Raw genomic sequence first — 27,226 nt, forward strand, 5'->3', positions numbered from 1 at the left:
ACCGGGTCCCAGAAAACCTGGAGGACTCATGAGATGTCACAGTTACATTTATCAGGCCTGGAAAAGTCATGGAATGAGTAAAAATTATGTGACAGTTTTGGAAATGTCATGGGATTTGACAATCACATTTTCCAGGCCTGAAAATTAGTACAAATTTGAGTTTTGGAAAGTCATGGAGTTAATTATCTGCAAGGTGAAAGGTATCGTTTTGAGTTTTGTCCTTGAAAACATGCGGAGACCCTGACTGGAGACAAAAGCTGGTTTTTAACCCACAATAAGATAATTACTGGTTTTATTCCGGCCGTAACTGATGGTTATTGTTATTGTCATTGTTATTCATTTTGTTATTGTCGTTGTCGTCGTCGTCGTCGTTGTTGTCGTTGTATCATCAGTGTGAGGTCTCCTCAGTACGTCTGTGTTCTCAGAATCACTAAAACATAAAAAAGAATAAAAATCATAAAAACACAAAAAATACCAGAGAATTAAATTTCTGCAGAAACTGAATCCTGAATGTTTGTTTGTTTCTATCTGATGATGAAGATCTGATCCTGGATCAGTTCAAACATGAATCACACTGATGATCACTTACCTGTGTGTGTGTGTGTGTGTACGTGTGTATGTATGTGTGTGTGTGTGTGTGTGTGTGTGTGTGTGTGTGCGCGCGTGCGTGCGTGCGTGCGTGTGTGTGCGTGCAGATGGACTGAAGAAACCTGGACGGACCGAAGAGAACGGAGAGCCCCGAGGACGAGTGAGTCCAACAACAACAGTGAACAAATACATGAGAATTAAATCAAAACGTTTCCATGAGATTATGATTAAAACATTAATGATTATTGGATTAGGAATGATCATTAATGGTAAATTATTAGATCATAGATGATTATTGATAATTATTAGGTGCAGAGTGCTGATGTGGTCTTTTTGTGGTCCAGCAGAGTCCAGCAGCAGCAGAGTCCAGTCCAGACAGGAAGCTCTTTGAGGGGACACACAGAGACCTGCAGTCCAGTGAGACAATCAATCAATCAATCAATAATCCATAATCTATAATCATCTTCGTCAGGAAAAACACACTACAGAGACACACACACACACACACACACAGATTTCAAACAGTATTCATTACATTTAGATTTGTTTTAGATTTGTGTGTGAACAGTTCAGTCTGATCCTCTAATATTTATTATTTATTATAAATATACTGATTATTGATACATATCATGTACCGTAAATATTTATATACATGTTAGTGTTATCAAAAAAACAGAACTGATAACTTATCAAATATTTTTTAAATCATCAAATCAAGACAATAAAAAAGTGCTGACATCATCATCGTCTCTGTGCTGACATCATCATCGTCTCTGTGCTGACATCATCATCATCTCTGTGCTGACATCATCATCGTCTCTGTGCTGACATCATCATCGTCTCTGTGCTGACATCATCATCGTCTCTGTGCTGACATCATTAGTTGCAGGTCATGATCTGCTGACGTCCCGTTTTGCGGCTGGTGGTCGAGGAGTCGTCCTCGCCGCTCTGAAACAACGGTGAGTAAAGCGACAGAAACTCTGATGAAGGTGTTTTATGATTAAACCAGGAAGGAGACGTTGGAAAGTTTGGATTCACCTGAATTGTTCAGAAAAGCATTTGAATGTTGTGATGAGAAACGTGACGCCGTTCAGCCTCCAGCTGTCTCGCTCTCTGACCGCCGTCTGTCCGCAGCTCTCAAGGCGCCCCCCACAGGAGGGAGGTCAGGGTGCAGCTGCTGGACCCGGGGCCCCTCAGGACCGGCCCCCAGAGTGCAGTGGGCGATGCGGGGGTCCAGACAGAGGCGGGGTGGTCCTCTGGTTGCCGTGGAGACGCCACCAGCGCAGCAGCAGCTGCTGCAGCTGCAGCCATAGGTGCTACTGCTCCTCTCATCAAGGTAACAGCTGATCAGAGGTTACTGCAGGTCAGCTGACACATGCTGATCAGCTGCTGATCAATCTGTAACTGTGTGTGTGTGTGTGTGTGTGTGTGTGTGTGTGTGTGTGCAGGCTCAGTCAGATATGGAGACTCGAGTGTGTCACCTAGTGGAGGGAGTCGAGAAGCTGCTGCAAGCTGACAGGTACACACACACACACACACACACACACACACACACACACACACACGTGTTTGTCCTTGTGTAGCTGAGAGGACTCTCATGTGAAACCTTTAAAGCAGAGACAGACGGACAGACGGCCATCACTCCCCCACTGTGTGACATCACTGTGTGCTCTGTTGTCAGGGAGGACGCCACCAGGGGGCGGAGCCTGAGCCAGCAGACTCTGCACCACCTGGAGACGCTGCACAGTCAGCAGCTGCAGCTGCAGGTAAACACACACAGTGCTGCTTCACTTCAACTCCAACCAAACGTTTCTGTAAATGCAGCCGGCGGCGTGTTGATCATCCACAGTGTGACCCTGCTGACTGTAACACAGCGGGGTTAATGCAGTTCACTTTAACCCCCGAACTTCACTTTGGTGCAAACTGGAGCCCTGCAGTGTGAGTGTGTGTGAGTGTGTGTGAGTGAGTGTGTGTGAGTGAGTGTGTGTGTGTGTGTGTGTGTGTGTGTGTGTGTGTGTGTGTGTGTGTGTGTGTGTGTGTGTGTGTGAGTGTGTGTGTGAGTGTGTGTGTGTGTGTGTGTGTGTGAGTGTGTGCTGCAGGTGTTAGCAGGCTGCTGTCTGAGGTGTGACAGTTTCATCACAAACAAATAAACTTTAACCCCTTAAGAGGCCGCGTCAATATCACACACACTCGTGTCGCTCATGAAATGCACTTTTCAGCATCAAAAATATTAAACATTAATATGATTTTCTACTTTCTGTTTATTTTCTATTTACGCACACGAGAGGAAACACGCCGCCGAGCATTTTCACTGCAACTCACAGAAACACGACCTTCAGTTCACTGTTTTCACATCAAAGCGAACTCTGACTGCTGATTGGCTCTCCTCTCCTCCAATCAGAGCCAGCTGCTGGAGTCAGCCCTCAGGATGATGACAGGCCATGCCCCTGTGACCTCTGACCTCAGAGCCTCAGGCCAGACAGCCTGTCTGCAGGTCACTCACCTGGACTCCGCAGGTAAAGAGCTGCAGATTAACTCTGTTTATGTGATCAGCTGATCTTTGTTAAAGGCTTTTATTGTGAAACCCTGGCAGGAAGTAGGGACACAGTGAAGGGACAGGTGGTGTCACAACAGGAAGTGAGTTACAGGTGTCATATGATCTTGAAAAACCTGGAGAGGTCATGGAATTTGTAAATCGCAATTTCCAGACCTGGAATAAAACCTAATATACCCTGAAAGTTTTGGAAAAGTCCTGGAATTTTGTTAGATATGATAACAATGTGTCATCATTATATCATTATTATAACAGTTTGTGTTCAATAACAAATGATGTGTTCAAGGACCATTTGAAATGTGAAAATCGAACAGTAATTTATGTCAAACCTGATGAATGGGGTCATTTTGGTGATCAAAAAACAAAAACAGACAGTTTTTCTTAAAAAAAAAATTCTTTAAAATCAACCAAACAATTACATTAAATTTCTGTCTTTAAAAATGGCCCAAAAAGCCCGCATGCTTTCTTTTTAAATTGCCAAAAATGAAAAGAAAAGAGAATTGCCAAAAGTGAGAAACATTTAAAGAAAAAAAATACAAAATAATTTCTTTTAAAAATTTCAAAACTTTTTCATAAAATGTTTTTTTAAATGTCCATTTTTTAAGAAAATTTTCCTTCATGTTCTTTTTTTAAACAAGCAGTTAAATAAATACAAAATCCAGCCCTTTAAAGTTGTATGTCCCTCCGCTAAAGCAAAACTAAAACTGAAAAATTCTGTTCTCAGATATCAGCTGTTCTCTGATCAGCTGTTCTCAGATATCAGCTGTTCTCTGATCAGCTGTTCTCAGATATCAGCTGTTCTCAGATATCAGCTGTTCTCTGATCAGCTGTTCTCAGATATCAGCTGTTCTCTGATCAGCTGTTCTCAGATATCAGCTGTTCTCAGATATCAGCTGTTCTCTGATCAGCTGTTCCCTGATCAGCTGACTGTGGAGGTTATCACATGCTATGAGCAGCAGGTGGCCTCAGTGGCTCCTGGACAGACACAGGGAGGCTGTGGCGCACATGTGCCGTTACCATGGAAACAGTCTGATGCAGCTGCACAGATCAGGAGACAGGGTCGTCATGGTAACCAGGCTGTCTGTAGCCGCAGGCTGTTTTTAGTGTCTCTCCTCTGTTAGATAGATATATAGATAAAGTTATATAGTTTATGATAGTTTATAGATAAAGTTGTAAAGTTATATAGAGAGATATAGATATGCACACAGGAGGGAACAGGCTGTAGAGGAGGTTCCTGAGGAGGGAGCAGGCTGTAGAGGAGGTTCCTGAGGAGGGAGCAGGCTGTAGAGGAGGTTCCTGAGGAGGGAGCAGGCTGTAGAGGAGGTTCCTGAGGAGGGAGCAGGCTGTAGAGGAGGTTCCTGAGGAGGGAGCAGGCTGTAGAGGAGGCACAGAAATCCTAATTTGTAAAGTAGTAATCTAATGAAAGTAGTGGAGTAAAAAGCCCAATATTTCCCTCTGAAGTGTAGTGGAGCAGAAGAAGAAAGTGGGATGGGATAAAATTCCTCAGATTTGTACTTCAATACACTACTCGAGTACATGTACCTATTTACATTCAGCTCTGTTCAGCAGAGAGACGCACAGTAACTAAAGTCACAGTAACTAAAGTCACAGTAACTAAAGTCAACAGTAACTAGAGTCACAGTAACTAGAGTCACAGTAACTGAAGTCACAGTAACTACAGTCACAGTAACTGAAGTCACAGTAACTACAGTCACAGTAACTGAAGTCACAGTAACTGAAGTCACAGTAACTAAAGTCAACAGTAACTAGAGTCACAGTAACGACAGTCACAGTAACTGAAGTCACAGTAACTGAAGTCACAGTAACTAGAGTCACAGTAACTACAGTCACAGTAACTAAAGTCACAGTAACTGAAGTCACAGTAACTGAAGTCACAGTAACTACAGTCACAGTAACTACAGTCACAGTAACTGAAGTCACAGTAACTGAAGTCACAGTAACTGAAGTCACAGTAACTGAAGTCACAGTAACTAAAGTCAACAGTAACTGAAGTCACAGTAACTGGAGTTACAGTAACTAAAGTCACAGTAACTGAAGTCACAGTAACTAGAGTCACAGTAACTACAGTCACAGTAACTACAGTCACAGTAACTGAAGTCACAGTAACTAAAGTCACAGTAACTGAAATCACAGTAACTGAAGTCAACAGTAACTAAAGTCACAGTAACTAAAGTCAACAGTAACTAAAGTCAACAGTAACTAAAGTCACTGTAACTGAAGCCACAGTAACTAAAGTCACAGTAACTAAAGTCAACAGTAACTAGAGTCACAGTAACTGAAGTCACAGTAACTACAGTCACAGTAACTGAAGTCACAGTAACTAAAGTCACAGTAACTAAAGTCAACAGTAACTAGAGTCACAGTAACTACAGTCACAGTAACTGAAGTCACAGTAACTAAAGTCACAGTAACTGAAGTCACAGTAACTAAAGTCACAGTAACTGAAGTCACAGTAACTAAAGTCAACAGTAACTAAAGTCACAGTAACTGAAGTCACAGTAACTAAAGTCACAGTAACTGAAATCACAGTAACTGAAGTCAACAGTAACTAAAGTCACAGTAACTAAAGTCACAGTAACTAAAGTCAACAGTAACTAAAGTCACAGTAACTGAAGTCACAGTAACTGAAGTCACAGTAACTGAAATCACAGTAACTAAAGTCACAGTAGCTGAAGTCACAGTAACTGAAGTCACAGTAACTAAAGTCAACAGTAACTAAAGTCACAGTAACTGCAGTCACAGTAACTACAGTCACAGTAACTGAAGTCACAGTAACTACAGTCACAGTAACTGAAGTCACAGTAACTAAAGTCACAGTAACTGAAGTCACAGTAACTAAAGTCACAGTAACTGAAGTCACAGTAACTGAAGTCACAGTAACTACAGTCACAGTAATTAAAGTCAACAGTAACTAGAGTCACAGTAACTAAAGTCAACAGTAACTAAAGTCACAGTAACTGAAATCACAGTAACTAAAGTCACAGTAGCTGAAGTCACAGTAACTGAAGTCACAGTAACTAAAGTCAACAGTAACTAAAGTCACAGTAACTACAGTCACAGTAACTAAAGTCAACAGTAACTACAGTCACAGTAACTAAAGTCAACAGTAACTAAAGTCACAGTAACTGAAATCACAGTAACTAAAGTCACAGTAGCTGAAGTCACAGTAACTGAAGTCACAGTAACTAAAGTCAACAGTAACTAAAGTCACAGTAACTACAGTCACAGTAACTGAAGTCACAGTAACTAAAGTCAACAGTAACTGAAGTCACAGTAACTAAAGTCAACAGTAACTAAAGTCACAGTAACTGAAATCACAGTAACTGAAGTCAACAGTAACTAAAGTCACAGTAACTAAAGTCAACAATAACTAAAGTCAACAGTAACTAAAGTCACAGTAACTATAGTCACAGTAACTGAAGTCACAGTAACTACAGTCACAGTAACTAAAGTCACAGTAACTGAAGTCAACGGTAACTAAAGTCACAGTAACTACAGTCACAGTAACTAAAGTCAACAGTAACTACAGTCACAGTAACTAAAGTCACAGTAACTAAAGTCACAGTAACTGAAGTCACAGTAACTACAGTCACAGTAACTAAAGTCACAGTAACTGAAGTCAACGGTAACTAAAGTCACAGTAACTACAGTCACAGTAACTAAAGTCACAGTAACTAAAGTCAACAGTAACTACAGTCACAGTAACTGAAGCCAGAGTAACTGAAGTCACAGTAACTGAAGTCACAGTAACTAAAGTCACAGTAACTACAGTCACAGTAACTACAGTCACAGTAACTGAAGTCAACGGTAACTAAAGTCACAGTAACTACAGTCACAGTAACTAAAGTCACAGTAACTAAAGTCAACAGTAACTACAGTCACAGTAACTGAAGTCACAGTAACTGAAGCCAGAGTAACTGAAGTCACAGTAACTAAAGTCACAGTAACTGAAGTCACAGTAACTGAAGTCACAGTAACTGAAGCCACAGTAACTAAAGTCACAGTAACTAAAGTCACAGTAACTAAAGTCACAGTAACTGGGATCAAAAGTATCAAGAGTATAGTTATAGTATAGTTTAGTATAGTATAGTAAAGTATAGTTTGCCCCTGAAATGTAATAATCCAGTAATCATAATTCCTCTGAAACATTTTGCACCTGATGACGTCATTTTGACCGTAGAATTAGGTCCTATCCCACTCGAGGGAGTGACGTTACGCAGTGTATCATCACGGCTGTGATTGGGTCGTAATCACAGCCGTGATGATATACAGCGTAACGTCACTCCCTCTGCTGTGATATTACTGTTACATAACAGTCTACGAGCCTCTTTTATTTGTTAATAGTAACAAGAGACGACAGATTATGATTTGTTTGTTTATTTAATGATTTTTTTGGCTCCGCCGACACAAATAGTTCCTCAGCCTGGACGCGACAGCTGTTGCCTAGCAACACATAAACACTTCCCGCAGGCTGCCGGCTAAGCTGCGTTAGCTCGGTCTGCTGAGCGTCACCGACATTTATGTCCGAGTTTTCAGTGAAATCAGAGTCTGTTAACGGACACTTTGAGATTCACACCAGTTAGTTTGATCAGACGGTTCGTCTCTGCGGCGTGTCTCTCGGGCTGTGGACGGCGTCGGATGAGCGTGTCCCTGTGTCACCGCACATCACTGTAACATCTGTAACAGCTGGTTTACTCCCAGTGAACCAACGTTTACTGAAACCCGTCACAGCTGCTCCTCCTGGACCTCCTCGTGACTTTAGTAACTCCAACATGTCCAGTCAGATCAGGACACACTTCAAAACCCTGTCCTCTCTGTCTGTCTCCGTCTGTCTCTGTCTCTGTCTGTCTCTCTCTGTCTGTCTCTGTCTCTGTCTCTCTGTCTCTCTGTCTGTCTCTGTCTGTCTCTCTCTGTCTGTCTCTGTCTCTGTCTCTCTGTCTGTCTCTGTCTCTCAGACAGCTAGGTAAACAGGTTAACAGTGCTAACTAGCGGTCTGTCCCTGGTCTTACGCCGCACTATAAACACACTCTGGCACTAGTTAACGTGTTTAGATCAGCTGTGAGGCGGAGTGATACACGCAGAGTTAGAAGTTAACAGTGACGTCATACTCTATATCAGCGCTCGTGGAGCGCCTCTCGACCAATCACATTGCTTGGTTGTTACTAACAGTTGTATCACGCTATTTCCACTAGGTGACCTGTCAATCAATGTAGCTGCTAACCATGGACATATCCCAGATTGTCAGCAGCTACACTCACACACTGAGGAGGAGGACACTAATCATTCAGATTTTTCATCTAAAAACACAGCGGCATCATGACTAAAACCTGACATGTAAAGGGTTAAAACTGACAGATAAGGAATATTTGATATTTGTGATTGGGACGGCGGTTTGACTCAGTGAAAGCAGAGAATGTTATAAATGTATAATATTTGTGAAAGTTCCGTTCTGAAAAGCTCATTTGTGCTCAGTGATTAAAGCGGGCACTGAGGGGTTAACAGCCGGTCCACGCTGGGTTCGTTCTCTTTAAAACAGACGTGAAATAACTCCGTGATCCTCCGTCTTCCTGCTGCGCCGTCCTCTGGAGACAGACCGCTTCAAGAACCAGAGCTCACCTGGTGGACACTAAAGACAACAGAGTGTGTCCTAATGTCTCAGTGACACTCCTTACTCACTACGTCTGTCTCTGTGTCTCTGTCTCCGTGCCTCTGTCTGTCTCCGTCTGTCTCTGTGTCTCTGTCTGTCTCTGTGTCTCTGACTGTCTCCGTCTGTCTCTGTCTGCAGACGTCCTCAGCAGTCAGCAGCAGAGCTCCTCTGCAACCACAACTGCTGCTGGTTCCGCTGCTATGGAGACCAGCCCAGTTGCCATGGCAACACCCCACTGTGACCGAAGGCCAGAGCAAACCAGGTGGGGGGGGGGCTAAACTGAGACCTGCAGACAGGTCACACACACACACAAACACACACACACACACACACACACACACAAACACACACACACACACACACACAGTATTTACCATAGATCTATATATAGATATATATATATATATTTCTCTATCTATATATTTATATACAGTGTGTTGACGTCATGTTGAGCACTGAGAGCATCTCATACCTTCAGCTCACTCAAATCTGTGTGTGTGTGTGTGTGTTCATTGGCATAATTACTGAGAGAGAGAGGGGCGAACGAGGCTGCAGCTCCTCATGTATTCAGCAGCTTCCTCCTGCCAGCTGTGTTTCCATGGCAACACAGACAGTATCCATCAGAGGCACACAGCAGCAAATCTGTGTGTGTGTTCACATTATTGTGTCCCTCAGCTGATCTGAGAGCAGCTGAGGGACACAAAGTGGAGGAGCAGGAGGAGGCGCACTGACAGAGAGGGAGGTGAAACCTGCCTAGCAACACACACGTGTGTTTTGTGTCCTGCTCCTTCATCAATACATCTATTATTTTCAGCTCATTACAGACACACACACATATCATCATATATAAATATTCATAAATTATCATTTATGAAACAATAGTGTAGGGTAAAATTTTAAAAAATATATCAATAAATACTTATAAAACCTTTTCATTTATTCAACACAAAGACAACATATAACATGGAGGAGATAATTAAATAAATTTCATATTTTTGGTCTTTTGTGTCTACTTCAGCACAGCTGAGCACATATTCAGAGACAATAAACTTAAACACAGAAATTCAGCTGATACAAATATGACCAAACCGACCACAACAACCTAATGACCTCACGCTAAAAACTACAACACAGACAGTGACAGACAACGCAAAACAAACGTGCCGCTCAGTTTAAAGAAGAAAGAAAAGACCATTTCTAAAAACTGAAAAGATTCAAAGGAGGAAAAAAAGCCCACTTTTTGGGGGGGGGTTTCTCCTTGTGGAGGTCTGGCTGAGGCCCCCAGTAGGAGAGGGAGGAGGTTAAGAGGAGGGGGTGAGGAGCAGGAGAGGGAGGGGTGAGGAGCAGAGGAGGAGGAGGTGAGGAGCAGGTGGGGGTGACGTCACTTACACTACCAGGTGGCATTCCTGGGGGGGGGGGATTCCTCCGCCTCTGTCGGAGTGAAGCATGCAGGGAAAAACACGCAGACCCCCCCCCTCCTCCTCCTCTCTGCAGCGGCACACGGAGCTCGTGCAGCAGCAGGAGGACCAATAAGCGCGGAGGAGGAGTCGCTGCAGAGTCGCTGCTCCTCTTCTCTTTGTGTCTGCGGCTCCTCCGGAGGACGCGGCAGGAGCAGCGGGCGGACATGTCCTCCCCGCAGCTGTCCTCGTCCCGCAGACAGTCGTGTTACCTGTGCGACCTGCCCCGGATGTCCTGGGCGATGATCTGGGACTTCAGCGAGCCGGTCTGCCGTGGCTGCGTCAACTACGAGGGCGCGGACCGCATCGAGTTCGTCATCGAGACCGCGCGACACCTGAAACGGGCCTCCGGGCTGCAGGAGTCCCGGGCTCCGCCGGGAGCCCCGCAGCAGCCCGCCGGAGCCAAGAGCCAGGCAGGGCCCCCGGCCGGGAAGGAGCCGCTGAACCCGCAAGACGCTCCGGGAAGGATGGAGCGGTACTACGGAGGCGGCAGGCTGCCCAATGGCTTCAGACCGGAGGACGGACCCCCCGACCTCAACCGGCAGAGCCCCAGCTCCCGGAGCAGAGCCCCGGGGGGCCCGGGGCCGCTACCGGGACCAATGACCGTCCCGCCGAACCTGCTGCCGCAGACGCTGCTGAGCGGAGCCGCGCCTGGGGGGCGGCGGCCCGGCTCCGGCTCCGGGTCCGAGCAGGATCGGGAGCTGAAGGAGAAGCAGCGGAACTCGGAGGCGCTGTCGGAGCTGAGCGACTCCCTGAGGAGCCGACAGGAGGAGTGGGCGGGAAGACCCAAGAGTGTGCGCGACACGCTGCTCGCGCTCACCTGCTGCACACCCTTCCACGTGCGTTTCAAGAAGGACCATGCGCTCGTCGGCCGCGTGTTCGCCTTCGACGCGGTGTCCAAACCGGGACAGGAGCACGAGCTCAAGATCTTCATCGAGTACCCGCGCGGCTCCGGGACCGTGTTCTCCTCCGCCTCCGGGGCCGCCAAGCAGATGTACCAGGACTGCATGAAGGAGCTGGGCCGCGGGCTCTCCTCCGGCTTCAAGTACCTGGAGTACGAGAGGAGGCCCGGCTCCGGGGACTGGAGGCTCCTGGGGGACCTCCTGCCGGAACCACTGCGCTTCTTCCGTGAGGGGCTGGGGGGGGAGCTGCTGCCGCAGCCACACGCGGACGGAGGTTTTCCGCCGCTGCCCGCCTCCGTTCTGCTCCCGCGGGCCCCGGCCTCCTCCTGCGGGGGGCCCGGAGGCTCCCGGAGCGGCCTGAGGAAGAGGAGGGCCTCCCCGGAGCCGGAGGCCGCGGAGCCGAAGCTGCCAGAGGAGCAGCGGCCCTGGGGCCACAGCGAGGCCCTCAAACTCTCCTTCTCCGGGCCCCCGGGACTCCCCTCCGGCCGCGCCTCCTCCCCGGACTCCGCCGCGGCTCCTCACAGCGGACCGTCGCCCATGGCCGCGCTCATGTCGGTGGCGGACACGCTGGGGAACGCGCACTCCCCCAACAAGGACCGGGACTCGGTGCACTCCTCCTCCGGCACATCCTCCTCCTCCTCCTCCTCCTCCTCCAGACACGCCAGCAGCAGCCCGCTGTCTCCCGCCTCCATGTCCGGCCAGAGGCGCCTCTCCTCCCGCAGCGGAGAGCTCGCCATGTCCGCCGCGCCGCAGGAGCAGGTGCACGCGCAGAGCGTGCCCGACTCCCCGGTGGCCCCCAGCGGGCCCCTGTGCTGCACCATCTGCCACGAGCGGCTGGAGGACACGCACTTCGTCCAGTGTCCCTCCGTCCCCAACCACAAGTTCTGCTTCCCCTGCTCCCGCGAGAGCATTAAGGCGCAGGGCTCCTCCTCCTGCTCCTCCTCCTCGTCCGGGGAGGTGTACTGTCCCAGCGGGGACAAGTGTCCCCTACTGGGGTCCAACGTCCCCTGGGCCTTCATGCAAGGGGAGATCGCCACCATCCTGGCAGGAGACGTCAAGGTAAAGAAGGAGAGAGACCCCTGAGGAGGAGCAGGAGGAGGACACTGAGTGAACTCCTCCTCACTACTGAGAAGCTTCATGTCTAACAGTCAGGACTCCTCCTCAGCACCTCCTCCTCAGCTCCTCCTCCTCAGCACCTCCTCCTCAGCTCCTGTCAGTGGAGAGCAGATCACAGCCTGTTGATCGATCACATCGATCAGCTCTGATCAATCAGGAGTGCAGACTCAGGTACAGGTGAGGGGAGGAGGGGAGGAGCAGGAAGGGTTCAGTAACTCCTCCGTTTTAACCCTTTAGAACCTGAAGGTGGTTTCTGCAGAAAGCAGGAGTAAAAGCAGCTGAGCGGAGAGGAGCGATTATTCCGTTTGATACCAAAATAACAAACAAAACTCCAGAAAAAATATGTAGGATTTTTATATTTAAAATGTTGTTAGAAATAAAATATAGATACACGTCCATTTTATTTTATTCTATTTATTACATGTTAAGATTTTCTTTCTTTTCAGATCATTTTCTTGATATTTTTGGGGCAGTTTCTCTTAAAGTTGCTGATTGCAGCTTTCCCGTGTTTTTGGCAGGAGTCAGGCCTCATTCAGGTTTCAAAGGGTTAATGTGAAACCAATATCGGGCCGTTTAAATGAGTCTTTTTCTAATGAAATACCACTTTGAACTCGTCTGTCAGAAACTCCGATCAGTCGTCACTTTGAGGAGAAAACGTGTCGATTTTGAACAAACTGCAGCTGAAAAACAAAAAGACGCTTCAATGACGAAGAGAAAAACGTTTTGAAGTTTTATTAAAGTTTTTAACAACACAAACGGAAACATGAAGGTCTCTGGATCTGTGAGAAATGGTTTAGTGTCTAAAATCATATTTTGATGAGACTTTAATCTTAATTATTCAGACAAAGTTTAAAACATTTGACACCTGCAGACAGGAAGTCTAAAGAACTTTCAGAATAAAAGCTGCAGATGAACAGCGAGGGCTCCTGTCAGTCTGTTATCAGATTTATTCCGTTTCCAAAGCGACAGCATCAATAAATAAATATAATCTGTCGTTTCTGGGCCGAGCTGTCACACCAGGCCGCCTAAAAACTGACCTTTAAAAACATCAGAGCAATAACATATAAAAAGATAATAAAAGATGCAGATTTATAATAAAAGAGATAAGATATAAAAGGTCAAATCAATTACTAAATGATTAAAATAAAGCAATAAAAATCAATATTAAAAATAGCAAAAGTTCAGACAAGAGGAGCAAAGATAAAAAGATCATTTAAAATAAGTTTGTAGTTTCTGAGAGAAGTCGCGTCAAAAAAGGAGCGTTTTAGCTTTGACCTAAAAATGGTCAGTGGGGCTGTCGCACATCATCCGGGAGGTTTTTCCAGGTTATTCCAGGTTAAGACTGTCAGCTGTCAGCGCTCCTCAAACTCTGTTCATTCATTAAAAAAAGAATGAATTATGACTATGACACGTGATGGGAACATGTCCGTTACACGTATGTTTCCAGAATCAGAGAAGGCTGAATTCTAACAAAAATAAAAATCATCTGACCTTCAGATCATAAGTTGTGCGTAAATAAATGTGATTAACTCCAGTGAACTATACATATTTAACCGTTTACAGCTCCAGTCAGCTCATGTTTAACCCTTTGAGACCTGGACACATTGACTTGATTTCTTTAAAAAAAAAAAAACAGAATGAAAGGAACTGAAGAAATGAACCAAATGTTTGCTGGAAATTATCAAAAAGTACAAAAAATTAGCTGAGTTAGCTTTTCTGCATGTTGATGTTTTCCACAGACGTTTCAGAGCCGCGGCACCGTGTTTCACAACATGCTGCGTGTATTTTATACGGCCATACGATGTGATTTATTCCCTGTTTTCAACTACATATGATGTCTCCAATGGAGAAAGACTTTTTAATAAATAATAATATTTTATTGATCACAGATGCATCAATATTAATACAGCCAAATATCAGGACATGAGTCAGACAATAAATACAGTCCCGAGCTAAAATATCAGTTTAACGGAGAAAAAAAACCAAAAGTTTAAAAAGGTTTTTAACGTCAGATTTTTCTCCTCAGATCTCATTTTCAGTCTGATCACCTGTTATTTTTACTCCTGTAACACATTTATTATAATAATATATTATATTTATAGAGCACTTTTTCAAGAAAGTCAGAGACAAAAAAGTCAGAGAAAAAATAAATAATAATAGTATAAAAACATTAAAGTTCATATGACATCTTGTGTATATAGATGAATGAAGAAGAAACTGATTCTAATATTCTTGTAGGCAAATAAAAGTTTAATTTGCATTTGCAATATTGATGATTTATATGATTAAAAATCAAAAAGTGATTTGAGCCACATGAGATCTGAACCTGAACCTGAACCTGCCAGCAGCTGGAGTTTAACCCTTTGAATCCTCAACAAACTGGCCTGATTTCTCTCAGAAACATGAGAAAAGACAATGAACAACAAAAGCAGAAATTACCCAAAATTTGCAAACAAGAGAGTTACCTTAAATTATTTTAATTTAAAAAAGATTTTTTTTTTAAAAATCATTAAATAAAGTAAAAACAAGGCAAGCAAGAGTTAGAAAGTGCTTAAAAATGATATTAATTCACATTTTGTAGATTAAGAAATGTTTTGACTCTTCAGACAAAATAAGACATTTGAAGACGTTCAGCTCCACAATAACTACTAATAATATTAATAACTTTACTTATGTCGCAACTTTAAACACAGAGTTTACAAACAACAACAACAACATGACGCACCAATGACAGCAAATACAGTCCAAAGAATAAAAGAAACTAATAAATGAATTAAACATGACTGAGACCGAATAAAAAAATAAATTATAAAGACAAACAAAACCAGATCAAATCTACGACGTCACATCAAAGCAAATCTATAAAAATGATTTTTAACAAGTCGAGCTTCTGTTTATTTTTAGCTTATTTTATTTTACAGACCGAATGATTCAGTGAGAAGATGAGTCAGATGACTCAGACGAGTCAAATGAGTCAGATAAGTCAAACGAGTCAGACGAGTTAGATGACTCAAATGTGACGATGCACAGATTTTGTGTTGCTGCTCCACTGATGGCGAGGAGAGACGCTTCTGAGCAGCTACAGAAAACACTGGACGCAGGAAGTGAGACGTAGAGGTGTGAACAACGACGGAGGTCGGAGGTGTGAACAGTGACAGAGGTCGTAGATGCGAACATCAACGGAGGTGTGAAGAGCGACAGAGGTCAGAGATGTGAACAGTGACGGAGGTTGGAGGTGTGAACAGTGACGGAGGTTGGAGGTGTGAAGAGCGACAGAGGTCAGAGATGTGAACAGTGACGGAGGTTGGAGGTGTGAACAGTGACGGAGGTTGGAGGTGTGAAGAGCGACAGAGGTCAGAGATGTGAACAGTGACGGAGGTTGGAGGTGTGAACAGTGACGGAGGTTGGAGGTGTGAAGAGCGACAGAGGTCAGAGATGTGAACAGTGATGGAGGTTGGAGGTGTGAACAGTGACGGAGGTCGGAGGTGTGAACATCGATGGAGGTGTGACGGCTCTCGCTCTTCATTGTCTATTCATCGTGTTTCTGTAAAAACTGTTTTTATTTTTATACAATATTTATTTGAATTTTTGAGAATCTTTTGACTTTTTGATTACATTTTTGTGAATTTTTTCATTTAAAAGTTTTCATATTTAAATTTTCTTGGTGCAATAAAGTTGAGTTGTTTTTCTCGTGCGTTCGGCGGCGGCGGCGGCGGGATGAGGCGTCTGTGTCTTTGGTCTTTTCTGCAGTGACAGACGGTGAACGTGATGAAACAGTTGGTCTTGTAACGTGCCTTGGAGCTCAGTCAGTTGTAATAAATTTCGTTGGTTTGATCCTTTTCACGCACATCTGACTTTTCTTTATGACTCAACACATGCCGCCCACCTTTATTCTGAAGGTTTCCACGCAGCGTGTTGAATTGTGGGTAAATGTGATCATCTGTCACTTTGATGTTTGTTTCCTCTGATGACGACGTCTCTGATTGGTTGATCCCAGCTGCAGTCAAGTGTCCATTTATTTATGGACGTGAAACAGGAAGTGATCTCTCCATCCTGAGAGACTTTTAATGTGAAACTTCTGCAGCTGGAGATTCACTGAAAAACACAAACAAACAAAAAAACAAAAACGAGTAGTAGTACTATCTGTAGTACTGGTACAGTAGTAGCAGTACTATCTGTAGTACTTGTACAGTAGTATTTGTATGGGCAGCAGCACAGTGTTGGTTAAAGTCTGTCAGAAAATAATATGAGTAAAATAGTAATAGAGTGATACAGTATTAGAGTAATATAGTAATAGTAGTAATGAAATTTGTATTACAAGTCAAGTCAGTTTCATTTATAAAACACGGTTTACAGCAGACGATGTCCCTCTGTCCTCAGACCCTCAGCACCTGCTCTAGGTACTATAGGTACAAGTACTAGAAACCAAAGCAGTATTATCAGTAGTACTGCGAGTCCTCAGAGTAGTTTTGGTTTCTTGCTGCATTGCAGATTTTTTTTCTTGGAGCAACACACACACACACACACACAGAGTCCAGGTGTGTGTGTGTGTGTGTGTGTGTGTGTGTGTGTGTGTGGGGACAGTGATGGTTAAGGTGCCCTTGGCTCAGAGCTGCAGCTCACAGTGTGCATGCTAATGTGCACGCACACACACACACACACACGCACACTGTGGGGACTCCATGGTGGTTTCCAAGGAGATGCCACTCTGTGTGTGTGTGTGTGTGTGTGTGTGTGTGTGTGTGTGTGTGTGTGTGAGAGAGAGAGAGAGAGAGAGAGCGAGAGAGACAGTCAAACCAGTCAATGAACTGACGTGTAAAATGATGTTTGAATGGTCTGGTCCGGTCCGGTCCGATCTGGTCCGGTCCGATCTGGTCTGGTCTGGTCTGGTCTGGTCTGGTCAGCTGCTACAGACATATATGTTCGGATCTGATGGTCTGCTGCTGTTTACAAGCTGTCTCACAGCCAAGAGACGACCACTCTGTCCCCAAAAATCTGTCTGTCTATCCCGCTGTCTGTCTCTCTGTCTGTTTCTCTGTCTGTCTGTGTGTCCCTCTGTCTGTCTCTCTGTCTGTGTCCCTCTGTCTCTGTGTCCCTCTGTCTCTGTGTCCCTCTGTCTCTCTGTGTGTCTCTGTCTCTCTGTCTCTCTCTCTGTCTGTCTGTCCCTCTGTCAGTCTCTCTGTGTGTCTCTGTCTCTCTCTGTCCATCACTGCAGTCTCGTCTCTGTTGCCGTAGGTTTGCAGGGATGCTGTGGTTGCTATGGTAACCAGCTGGAAACATCATTTATTGAGGAAACAAAGAAAACACAATGGCATGTCTTTAGTGTGTGTGTGTGTGTGTGTGTGTGTACTTCATTTAGAGACGATGATGTCAGCACTGTCTCACTCCCAGCAGCCCCCCCCATGTTTCCTTCCAGTTTTGTTCTTTTAATTCAAATAGCTTTATTGACATGAGTGTTAATTGAAGAAAAGCATCACTTATAAAACAGTTCAGTAAAGATATATTAATATCAGCAGCACAATGTACTGAAAAAGATATATAAATACTACTCTCTCTGACAAACAAGTGCTCCTCCTCCTCTCCCACCTGCTTCTTTTCCTCCTCTCCCTCCTGCTCATCATCCTGCTCCTCCTCCTGTCTGAGTATGAAGCTTCAGCATCCCTGCTCCCTATCACCGTGGGAAACCACTGATGTGTTGCCTGGCAACAGCAGCAGAGATGGAGACAGTCTGCAGCAGCTGTGTGTGTGTGTGTGTGTGTGTGTGTGTGTGTGTGTGTGTGTGTGTGTGTGTGTGTGTGTGTGTGTGTGTGTGTGTGTGTGTGTGTGTGTGTGTGTGTGTGTGTGTGTGTACAGAGGATGAATGAGCGTCTCCTCTCCCTCTTTCATTATTCAGAGACGTCGGGCATCACAGAGGAGCTCCCGGTGTCTCCATGGTAACCCAGCCAGCTACAGGAAGTCCCCGGCGGTCTTCGACCAGTCGCAGCCAGGCATCAGTGGGGAGACGAGCCAATGAGACGCTGAGGGAGCCGGGACGTTTGAGGACGGACATGAAGACGCTGCTGACGGTCAGTCAGGAGAGAACAACAGCGCAGCGCTCGCTCTAAACACACAGCCAGTTTTTGTTTGTTTGTTTGTTGATGTCTGAATGACTTCCTGTGGTCCAACAGCCAGAAGAGTCCCTGAAAATCACCAGACCTCCTGAACCAAAACCACACCAGGACCAGCAAAACCAGTCCCAACAAAACCAGTCCCAGCAGTCCAAATCCCAAGAATCTCACTCCCAACATTCCCAGTCCTCTCCAAACCATTTCCAGTCCGTACAATCCTCAGACCATCAGCATCATTTCCAGTCCAAACAACCCAAATCCCAGCAGTCCCAGTCTTCTCCAAACCGTTCACAGTCCCTGTCCCATTCCCAGTACCAACAAACTGAGCCACAACAAAACCAGTCCCAACAAAGCCCAACCCATCAAACCCAGTTCACCCAGCAGCCCCAGTGCATGGTCCAGAGGCGGCCTGTGGTTGGGTCTGTGTTAGAGGAGGCGGGTCTGGTTCTCCGTCAAGTTCAGAGACAGAAGAAAGTTCTGGAAGAGAACCTGGAGGCTCAGCTGAGAGCGAGAACCGCAGAGAACCTCCACCGCCAGCTGGAAGCTCTGACCGCTAACAGGTAGCTAACAGGCTAACACGCTGTCTGCTAACAGGCAGCTAACAGGCTAACACGCTGTCTGCTAACACACACACACACATCTTTATATATATATATATATATATATATATATATATATATATATATAAATGAAGAAAAATAAAGAAACTACCCACATTAAAGCACCAGAAAAGATGAAGACAAGCAGGTCAGTGATTGTCTGTCCTCTGTCCTCACAGGGACAGGACGCAGGAGGTGCGGATCAAGAAGACGGTGGACGCCTGGATCGATACTCTGAGCAGAGACATCCAGGTGAGCTCACACCTGTCATTGTTATTGTTATTATTGTCATTGTTTGTATTGTCATTATTTTATTATGGGCATTCAGGAGGAGGAGCCAAATGTGGACCAGTGATTGGCCATGTGGCCCTCAGGATGAGGGGGTCTTTAATTGGCCCTTGTGCCTCGTGGCCCTGTCTGTGTCTTGGAAGAACCTGGCTCAGCAGCAGGCATCCTTCAAAATGTCTACCAAAATGTTTTAGTTATTAATTATTATTATTATCACTTATAATTTAACTTCTTCACAGGATGAAACACTGCCATGTTTAATGATTATAAATATATATATTAGAATAATATTTGACACATTACAATTTGAATGCTCACAGATTTACACACTTTATTTTAAATATTTACATACTGTGCTCACGGTTCAGCCTGACTGTGTTTCTGTTTTATCTTTAATATTTTTATATTTCTTCTTCTTCTCTTTGTTGATCAAGGAAGTATTTTTGATATTGATAAACATTTAATCAAATTGGTTATTTAATTTTGTTTTTTATAAAATTGGAATCAAATTTGAAATCGAGTAGCGATAAAACGTCTTCAGTCTAACTGACAGAAGCCGTCTGTCTTCTTCCTCCTCGTCCTGTCCTCAGGTGGAGAAGTCCCCAGAGGACGCTGCAGTGACATCACAGCAGGGGCCTGCTGGGAGCTCTGCCCACAAAGGTATGGGGAGGCCACTGAGCGCACTCAGAGGGACAGGAAGTCAGAGCGTGGAGAGGAGAGGACGCAGAGGACAGACAGCTGGACACCCAGCGGTCAGTCTGCGCTCTGATCGATGTCATTGATTGGATGTGTAACAAACAGGTGACGACTTACCGCTGTGATGTCACTGATCTCAGGTGCAGGGGGCGGAGCCTGACAGAACTGCAGGTGGGCCGGTGAACAGTGACGGGGAGTCGTACCTGACCCGTCTGTACGGCAGAGCGCCGTACGAAGGTCTGAGACGAACCCTGAAGAGGACTCCATACCTGCGCTTCAGCTCACCTGCGTCTCCGCCCAGCAGGAAGCCCCGCCCCCGGCTGGTGGAGAGCATCACAGGTGAGTCATCAGGTAACAGGAAACAGGAAACAGTTTGTTCACAGACTCACAGTGTCTCCATCAGGTGTGAAGGTGAAGTCCTGTAAGACTCAGACCTGTTTGGCTCCTCCCCTTGCCTCATCACCTCATGACATCATCAGACCCTCCCACCTCACCTATGGTGACCCCGCTGACCTCACAATGACCCCTGCCGACTACTCCGTTTCCATGGCAATCCCACTGGGTCAGTAAACAAATCAACATCTTTGCACGTTATACCTGTTAAAAAAAAATCATTGTTATTATTGTTATTATTATTGTTATTTACAGTTATTTATTTGTTTTGTTTCTGTTTTTACTTGTTCTTACGTAAAGGACTTCATTACCCAGAAATCCCTGCACGATTACAGAGATCTATCAAATAAAAGTATGTTGTATATTTGAGTGTCAGCTTAGACTTTTGTTCAGAAATAATAAAATAAAATGTGTCTTTAATGTAACAAATAAATAATTTGCTGCTGTTTTTTAGATTGAAACAAACAAAATGTTTATAAACAAAAGTAAATACACTTTAAAGTCACAAACAATTATTAACTGTGATGAAGGTAGGCAGCTTTATTTGTATGGCACATTTAATACACAGGGCAAAATGATGCCCTGATGTCCTGAGGACCCCAGATGTTCTGAGGGCCCCAGATGTTCTGAGGGCCCCAGATGTTCTGAGGGCCTATAACTATAAATAGTTTTACGTCCCCTCAGGTCGTCCCAGGATGGACTCAACCAGGGGATGCTCTGAGCATCAACAGGAAGTGACATCACCAACCACATCTCCAGCATCCAGCACGGGTGCCGTGGAGGACGGATCACCCAAGCGGCGGCCTCAGGTGAGTGCTCAGGTGTCTGTGAGGAGCTGCTGGCTCGTCCTGCAGGCTGATGAGACACCACGTCCGCCTGCAGACATGTGTCCTCTGTGAAACTCTCTGATTGGTTCATCACTGAAGACGACCTCATTTTCTGCTTTCATAAAGAACAGGGATTTTTTTTCTGACATATTATATAGCGATATATAATATAAATGCGTAACAGCTCATGTGGCCGATCATATTGATATATCCACTTTTATTCAGGTCTCTGCTGATCAGGTCTCTGCTGATCAGCTGATCAGGTCTCTGCTACAGTGATTGATCATCAGACTCTGATGGGGACATGAAACACTTTCACTGTCTGTAATATTGATTCATTCATTCATTCAGGGGGCAGCAGGAGGTCAGAGGTCACTGACAGGTGACAGGTATGTCTGTGTTGACAGGACGAGGAACAGCTGGATGCAGGTGAAGCTCCTCCCCCTCCTGCTGACATCACAGCAACGAACAGTGAAGAAGAAGAGGAAGAAAAGGAAGAAGAAGAAGGAGTGAACGTTTTCCCTGGAACTGACTTCCTGTCTGTGGCTGATGTCGTCCAGGTAACCTTCACCTTCTGTGTGTGTGTGTGTGTGTGTGTGTGTGTGTGTGTGTGTGTGTGTGTGTGTGTGTGTGTGTGTGCGTGGGTGTGTGTGTGTGTGTGTGTGTGTGTGTGTGAAGCAGCTGCAGTCTCACAGCGCCTCCTGCTGGACAGAGACACAGTGTGTCCTCTGTCAGTCCAGAGGACAGCTGGTCTGTCAAACTTTAATTAAAGACCTTCTTTTCATCAGCCTCAAAAAAGAAATCTGCAGGGTTACATCTCCAAAGTGATGTTAGAACAATAATCATTGGTCCTTGAAAAAGTCATGGAAAAGTCTTTATCCATGAAAATGTGTGCAATCCCTGAAAACATTTTCTGTTTTTCTTTAATCGGAGTTCATCAGTTTCCTTCTGAATCAGATTTATTGTTAATAATAGAAATAAAGTTTATTTAAATAGTCCTTATCAAAACCAACGTTACAAAATGCTTTACACTTAAAATCACAAAAATACACACAGGAAAAATTTTAGAACACAAACACAAAAGAAGAGTGTAGTGCAAAGTTTAAGTGTGATTTCAGGAGTAAAATATATGAATTAATTAATCCTTTAAAGAGAAATTAAAGAAATGCCTTTGGAGAAAAATAAGTCTTCAAAAGTGAAAAGTGACGAAGTCAGTGTGAACTCCTCTCTGTCTGCAGCAGGAGGAGCTGAGTGCTGTGGCTGAGGAGGAGGTGCAGCTGGATGGAGGTCCGTCTCCTCCTCCCGTCCTGTATCAGGGTCCGGTGTTTCCTCCCCAGGCGCCCTTCGCCCTCCCCACCCAGGATCAGGCCTCCGTTCCGGGCCACATCCTGCAGACAGATGCCCTGGAGACCCGGCTGCTGGAATGGTTAGAAACCGGTCTGAACCAGTCTTAACCTGTCTGAACCAGTCTGAACCGGCCAGAACCGGTCTTACCCGGTCTGAACTGGTGCACATATTGGATTCTCAACACTCATAAATATTCAGTCATGATGTGGTATGAATGACAAGACATATTTAATAGAATTTATTTTTATTTTTTAATTATAATGACATATTTAGTAGAATATATTTTTATTTTTTTAATTATAATAAGACATTCAATATAATATAGCTTTATTGTTTTAATTATAATAAGACATATTTAACAGAATTAAATTTTCATGTTTTAATGATAATGCTGTGTGTGACCTGTCAGGGTGGAGCAGCAGCTGATGTCCAGGATGATCTCAGAGATGTACCGCCCCCCTCCCGCTGACCCCGCCCACAACCACTCTACTGACCAATCAGAGTCCAGAGAGCAGAGTGTCACCTCTGACATTGGTGAGCCGCTAACTTTCAGTTTTTCTTTTCTTTTCTCTTGTGTGTGTCACTTTCTTTAGTTGTGTGTAACCCCCTCTGAAGTCAGAGGTTTGTATGGAAGGAACACTTTAGTTTCACTTTCACTGCTCTTGTTATTCTGCTGCTCTGTCTGTACCCAGACTACACTCTGCTGCTCCGTCTGTGCCCAGAGTACACTCTGCTGTTCTGTCTGTATTCCTGCGCTCTGGTGTCAGTACTGTAACTGCAGTAAAGTAACCAAATACTTCCTCCCAAGCACATGTGTGTAGTGTATTCTGGGTTGAGTCTTGCAGTTGCAGATGAACCTGACTGTTGTTGTTGTGATGGGTTCAGTGTGTCCTGGGTTGAGTCGAGCAGGTGCAGATGAACCTGAATGTGGGTGTTTCTGTGTTCAGTGGAGGCAGCAGGAGGAGGAGGTCTGCAGCTGTTTGTGGACTTCAGCACGGCCGTGGACACGTCTCTGATCCGTCAGCTGGTTAACGAGGTTTTGACTGAACACTTAGCCCTGATGCTGGGACAGAGAGACTCCCTGGAACCAGAACCAGCTCCAGGACCAGGACCAGGACCAGGACCACCTGAGGAGGTACAGAGTCCTCAGTCTTTAATCTGTGTTCTGATCTGATGACACACTGAAAGCTGCTGCTGGTTCTGTTCCAGGACAAAATGGTTCCACTGGTTCTCACACCAGTACCCACACCTCCATCCAGCCCCGCTGTGCCCAGCAGAGAGACTCCGCCCCTGACCACTCCCCCTCCCTCTGAGCCAACCAGCCTGCTGCACGACGAGTCTGCTCAGCCAATCACAGCTCCAGGTCAGATCACCAGTTTTTGGCCCACGGGTTTGAAAGGCATGTCTTTAAGAATCATTCGAAGTTTTGAAAGAAAACAAAAATCGCCCAAAAAGTTTGAAAGAAAGAAATGTTCTTTCTCATAGATAATGGACAGACCCTATTTAAGCCCTGGATCTCTAGTTAAAAGAACTTTTATTCGGGGTAAAAGTACCAGAGTGCATAAATAGCATTAAACTAGAGCTTGTTATCGATGCTGTCTCTCTCTCGCTGTGACCTCAGAGCCTGTAGCCACGCCCACTCCCAGCCCAGAGCCCACCCCCTCCACAGGAAGTCCTCCTGCTGCTATTGAAGCCCTGCCTCCTCCGGCCTGGGGCGACACTGAGCTGCCATTGGACGAGGAGAGACCGGAGGATCACCTGGGGACACGCCCACAGCCACTGTACGTACACGCTGACCAGGGGAAAGACCCAGGTGCATTCTGGGAGATGTAGGAGCAGTGATGAGTGACTGTGTCCTCCTGCAGGGTGATGTCAGTGGCAGAGGAGGAGCCTCCGGTGTCCTCCACCCCTCCTGCTACCTCCCTGTCTCCTCCTCCTGGTCCTCCCGGTCCTCCTGGTCCTCAGCCTGGAGCAGTGTCCCCCTGCAGCTCCTCAGAGGACTCCAGCAGCACCAGTGACACCAGTACAGGGACAGCTGGGACCGAAGCAGCGCTCAGACACATCTCACAGGGAGAGCTGCTCATCAGCGTCAACCAGGCACCTGTCACAGGTACCTCCCTCACAGGTACCTCCCTCACAGGTACCTCCCTCACAGGTACCGTCACCATCACCAAGAAAATTCTTCAGTAACCCAAAAAGTCTCAAATTTCCCTGAAAAGTGTTTAATATCTAAGAAACAATAGCCCAGAGAGTCTGTAATTTCCCGGAATACTTTCTTCTCTTTAATAACATTAAAAAGTCTTTGATTCCTCCAAAAAATCTTTAATAACAAAAAAGTCTTTTATGTCTCAGAAAGGCTTTAACGGCACTAACAATAGTCTCTAATAACTGAAAAATCTCTAATAACTTTTGTACCATTTGTATCGTTAGCTCTTTCCTGGTTTATTTCTTTTCTCTTTTCTTTTATTTTCAAAATCATTTTGTCCATCGTAGAAACTTCAGATCGAACTCTTCTCCGGTCACCTCTGGTGTTCCTCAGGGCTCTGTCTTTGGCCCCCTTTACTTTTTTCTTCCTCTTGGCCATTTTTGGGGGAGCATTTTATTTCACTTCTATGTAGATGACACTCAGCTCTATCTGTCCATGACTTACTTGAAAAAAGTCATTGCATTTTGTTTCATAAATCTGTATAATGAAGCATGACGTGTTCAAGGACCACCAGAAATGTGAAAATCCAACGATAATTTCTTTTCTTTTTTTTACAGTTTCTGGCTGATAAAATGTGAAATTTTTTAAGGAAAAATATCGCCATCAAAATTTTTTAAAGGAAAAAAAATAAATATGTGTAAAGAAAAAAAACTGCCACCATTTTTCTTTTAAAATTACAAAGAAAGAATAAATTAGAGAATAAAGTATTATTATCACACCTCTCTGTTCTCAACATTCAAAACTAAACCGAGAAACATCTCAAATTTACACAAATGTGTCTCTGTGTCTCTGTCTCTGTCTGTGTCTCTTTGTGTCTCTCTGTCTCTCTCTGTGTCTCTCTGTCTCTGTCTGTGTCTCTGTCTGTGTCTCTCTGTGTCTCTCTGTCTCTCTCTGTGTCTCTGTCTCTGTCTGTGTCTCTGTCTGTGTCTCTCTGTGTCTCTCTGTGTCTCTCTGTCTCTGTCTCTCTGTGTCTCTGTCTCTCTCTGTGTCTCTCTGTCTCTGTCTCTCTCTGTGTCTCTGTGTGTCTCTGTCTCTCTCTGTCTCTCTCTGTGTCTCTCTGTCTCTGTCTCTCTCTGTGTCTCTGTGTGTCTCTGTCTCTCTCTGTCTCTCTCTGTGTCTCTCTGTCTCTGTCTCTCTCTGTGTCTCTGTGTGTCTCTGTCTCTCTCTGTGTCTCTCTGTCTCTGTCTCTCTCTGTGTCTCTGTGTGTCTCTGTCTCTCTCTGTGTCTCTCTGTCTCTGTCTCTCTCTGTGTCTCTGTGTCTCTCTGTCTCTCTCTGTGTCTCTGTGTCTCTCTGTCTCTCTCTGTGTCTCTCTGTCTCTGTCTGTGTCTCTGTCTGTGTCTCTCTGTGTCTCTCTGTCTCTCTCTGTGTCTCTGTCTCTGTCTGTGTCTCTGTCTGTGTCTCTCTGTGTCTCTCTGTCTCTCTCTGTGTCTCTCTGTCTCTGTCTCTCTGTGTCTCTGTCTCTCTCTGTGTCTCTCTGTCTCTGTCTCTCTCTGTGTCTCTGTGTGTCTCTGTCTCTCTCTGTCTCTCTCTGTGTCTCTCTGTCTCTGTCTCTCTCTGTGTCTCTGTGTGTCTCTGTCTCTCTCTGTCTCTCTCTGTGTCTCTCTGTCTCTGTCTCTCTCTGTGTCTCTGTGTGTCTCTGTCTCTCTCTGTCTCTCTCTGTGTCTCTCTGTCTCTGTCTCTCTCTGTGTCTCTGTGTGTCTCTGTCTCTCTCTGTGTCTCTCTGTCTCTCTCTGTGTCTCTGTGTCTCTCTGTCTCTCTCTGTGTCTCTGTGTCTTTGTGTCTCTGTCTCTCTCTGTGTCTCTCTGTCTCTCTCTGTGTCTCTGTGTCTCTGTCTCTCTCTGTGTCTCTGTCTCTCTCTGTGTCTCTGTGTCTCTCTCTGTCTCTCTCTGCCTCTCTCTGTGTCTCTGTCTGTCTCTCTGTGTCTCAGAGGAGGACAGTGTGTCCAGTTCTCTTCAGGAGCAGCTGATGGTGAGTGAGCAGCAGGTTCATCATCACCTGGTTGTTTGTTGTTGTTTCCTTCTTTGGTCACTTCCTGTCCCTCCTGCAGGACTTTGACCCCCCCAGTGAAGGACAGGTCAGAGGTCACGAGCTCCTGCTGAGAGCCACACACACACCCAGAGGAGAGAGACCACAGCCAGAGGTACACACACACACACACACACACACACAGAGGAGAGAGACCACAGCCAGAGGTATACACACACACACACACACACACACACACACACACACACACACACACACACAGAGGAGAGAGACCACAGCCAGAGGTATACACACACACACACACACACACACAGAGGAGAGAGACCACAGCCAGAGGTACACACACACACACACACACACACACACAGAGGAGAGAGACCACAGCCAGAGGTATACACACACACACACACACACACACACACACACACACACACACACAGAGGAGAGAGACCACAGCCAGAGGTATACACGCACACACAGACACACACACA

The 27,226-nt window shown here is 45.4% G+C and overlaps 2 protein-coding genes across 9 annotated transcripts in view; both read left to right on the top strand.

The window, feature by feature from the left end:
• Window positions 1-27,226, top strand: part of kiaa0586 (KIAA0586 ortholog) — a 32,048-nt gene that overhangs the window by 998 nt on the left and 3,824 nt on the right. The window contains exons 2-25 of one of the 8 annotated variants that reach the window (XM_088087092.1): window positions 696-748; window positions 933-1,005; window positions 1,472-1,547; window positions 1,723-1,924; window positions 2,037-2,107; window positions 2,270-2,354; window positions 2,990-3,104; window positions 8,949-9,072; window positions 18,179-18,350; window positions 18,453-18,952; window positions 19,171-19,243; window positions 19,870-20,031; window positions 20,116-20,314; window positions 20,379-20,537; window positions 21,053-21,177; window positions 21,603-21,755; window positions 22,437-22,621; window positions 22,952-23,076; window positions 23,490-23,677; window positions 23,752-23,905; window positions 24,164-24,323; window positions 24,408-24,697; window positions 26,677-26,717; window positions 26,797-26,889. In XM_088087092.1, the coding sequence (XP_087943218.1) occupies window positions 696-748; window positions 933-1,005; window positions 1,472-1,547; window positions 1,723-1,924; window positions 2,037-2,107; window positions 2,270-2,354; window positions 2,990-3,104; window positions 8,949-9,072; window positions 18,179-18,350; window positions 18,453-18,952; window positions 19,171-19,243; window positions 19,870-20,031; window positions 20,116-20,314; window positions 20,379-20,537; window positions 21,053-21,177; window positions 21,603-21,755; window positions 22,437-22,621; window positions 22,952-23,076; window positions 23,490-23,677; window positions 23,752-23,905; window positions 24,164-24,323; window positions 24,408-24,697; window positions 26,677-26,717; window positions 26,797-26,889 (3,578 nt within the window). Of the gene's footprint in view, window positions 1-695; window positions 749-932; window positions 1,006-1,471; window positions 1,548-1,722; window positions 1,925-2,036; window positions 2,108-2,269; window positions 2,355-2,989; window positions 3,105-8,948; window positions 9,073-18,178; window positions 18,351-18,452; window positions 18,953-19,170; window positions 19,244-19,869; window positions 20,032-20,115; window positions 20,315-20,378; window positions 20,538-21,052; window positions 21,178-21,602; window positions 21,756-22,433; window positions 22,622-22,951; window positions 23,077-23,489; window positions 23,678-23,751; window positions 23,906-24,163; window positions 24,324-24,407; window positions 24,698-26,676; window positions 26,718-26,796; window positions 26,890-27,226 lie in introns of all 8 variants that reach the window. The other 7 variants (XM_088087090.1, XM_088087094.1, XM_088087095.1 and 4 more) reach the window with 7 other exon arrangements.
• irf2bpl (interferon regulatory factor 2 binding protein-like) lies at window positions 10,067-16,741 on the top strand. Its single transcript, XM_088087113.1, has 2 exons — window positions 10,067-15,688; window positions 15,739-16,741. The coding sequence occupies exon 1, from the start codon at window positions 10,435-10,437 to the stop codon at window positions 12,250-12,252; it is 1,818 nt and encodes a 605-aa protein (XP_087943239.1). The 5' UTR covers window positions 10,067-10,434; the 3' UTR covers window positions 12,253-15,688; window positions 15,739-16,741.

The sequence above is a fragment of the Plectropomus leopardus genome, chromosome 14 (genome assembly GCF_026936395.1).
Source record: "Plectropomus leopardus strain MGB_pleo_1.0 chromosome 14, ASM2693639v1, whole genome shotgun sequence".
Lineage (NCBI taxonomy): Eukaryota > Metazoa > Chordata > Actinopteri > Perciformes > Serranidae > Plectropomus > Plectropomus leopardus.

Coding starts and splice junctions, on each gene's coding strand:
- irf2bpl (XM_088087113.1), top strand. CDS start 10,435: ATGTCCTCCCCGCAGCTGTCCTCGTCCCGCAGACAGTCGTGTTACCTG.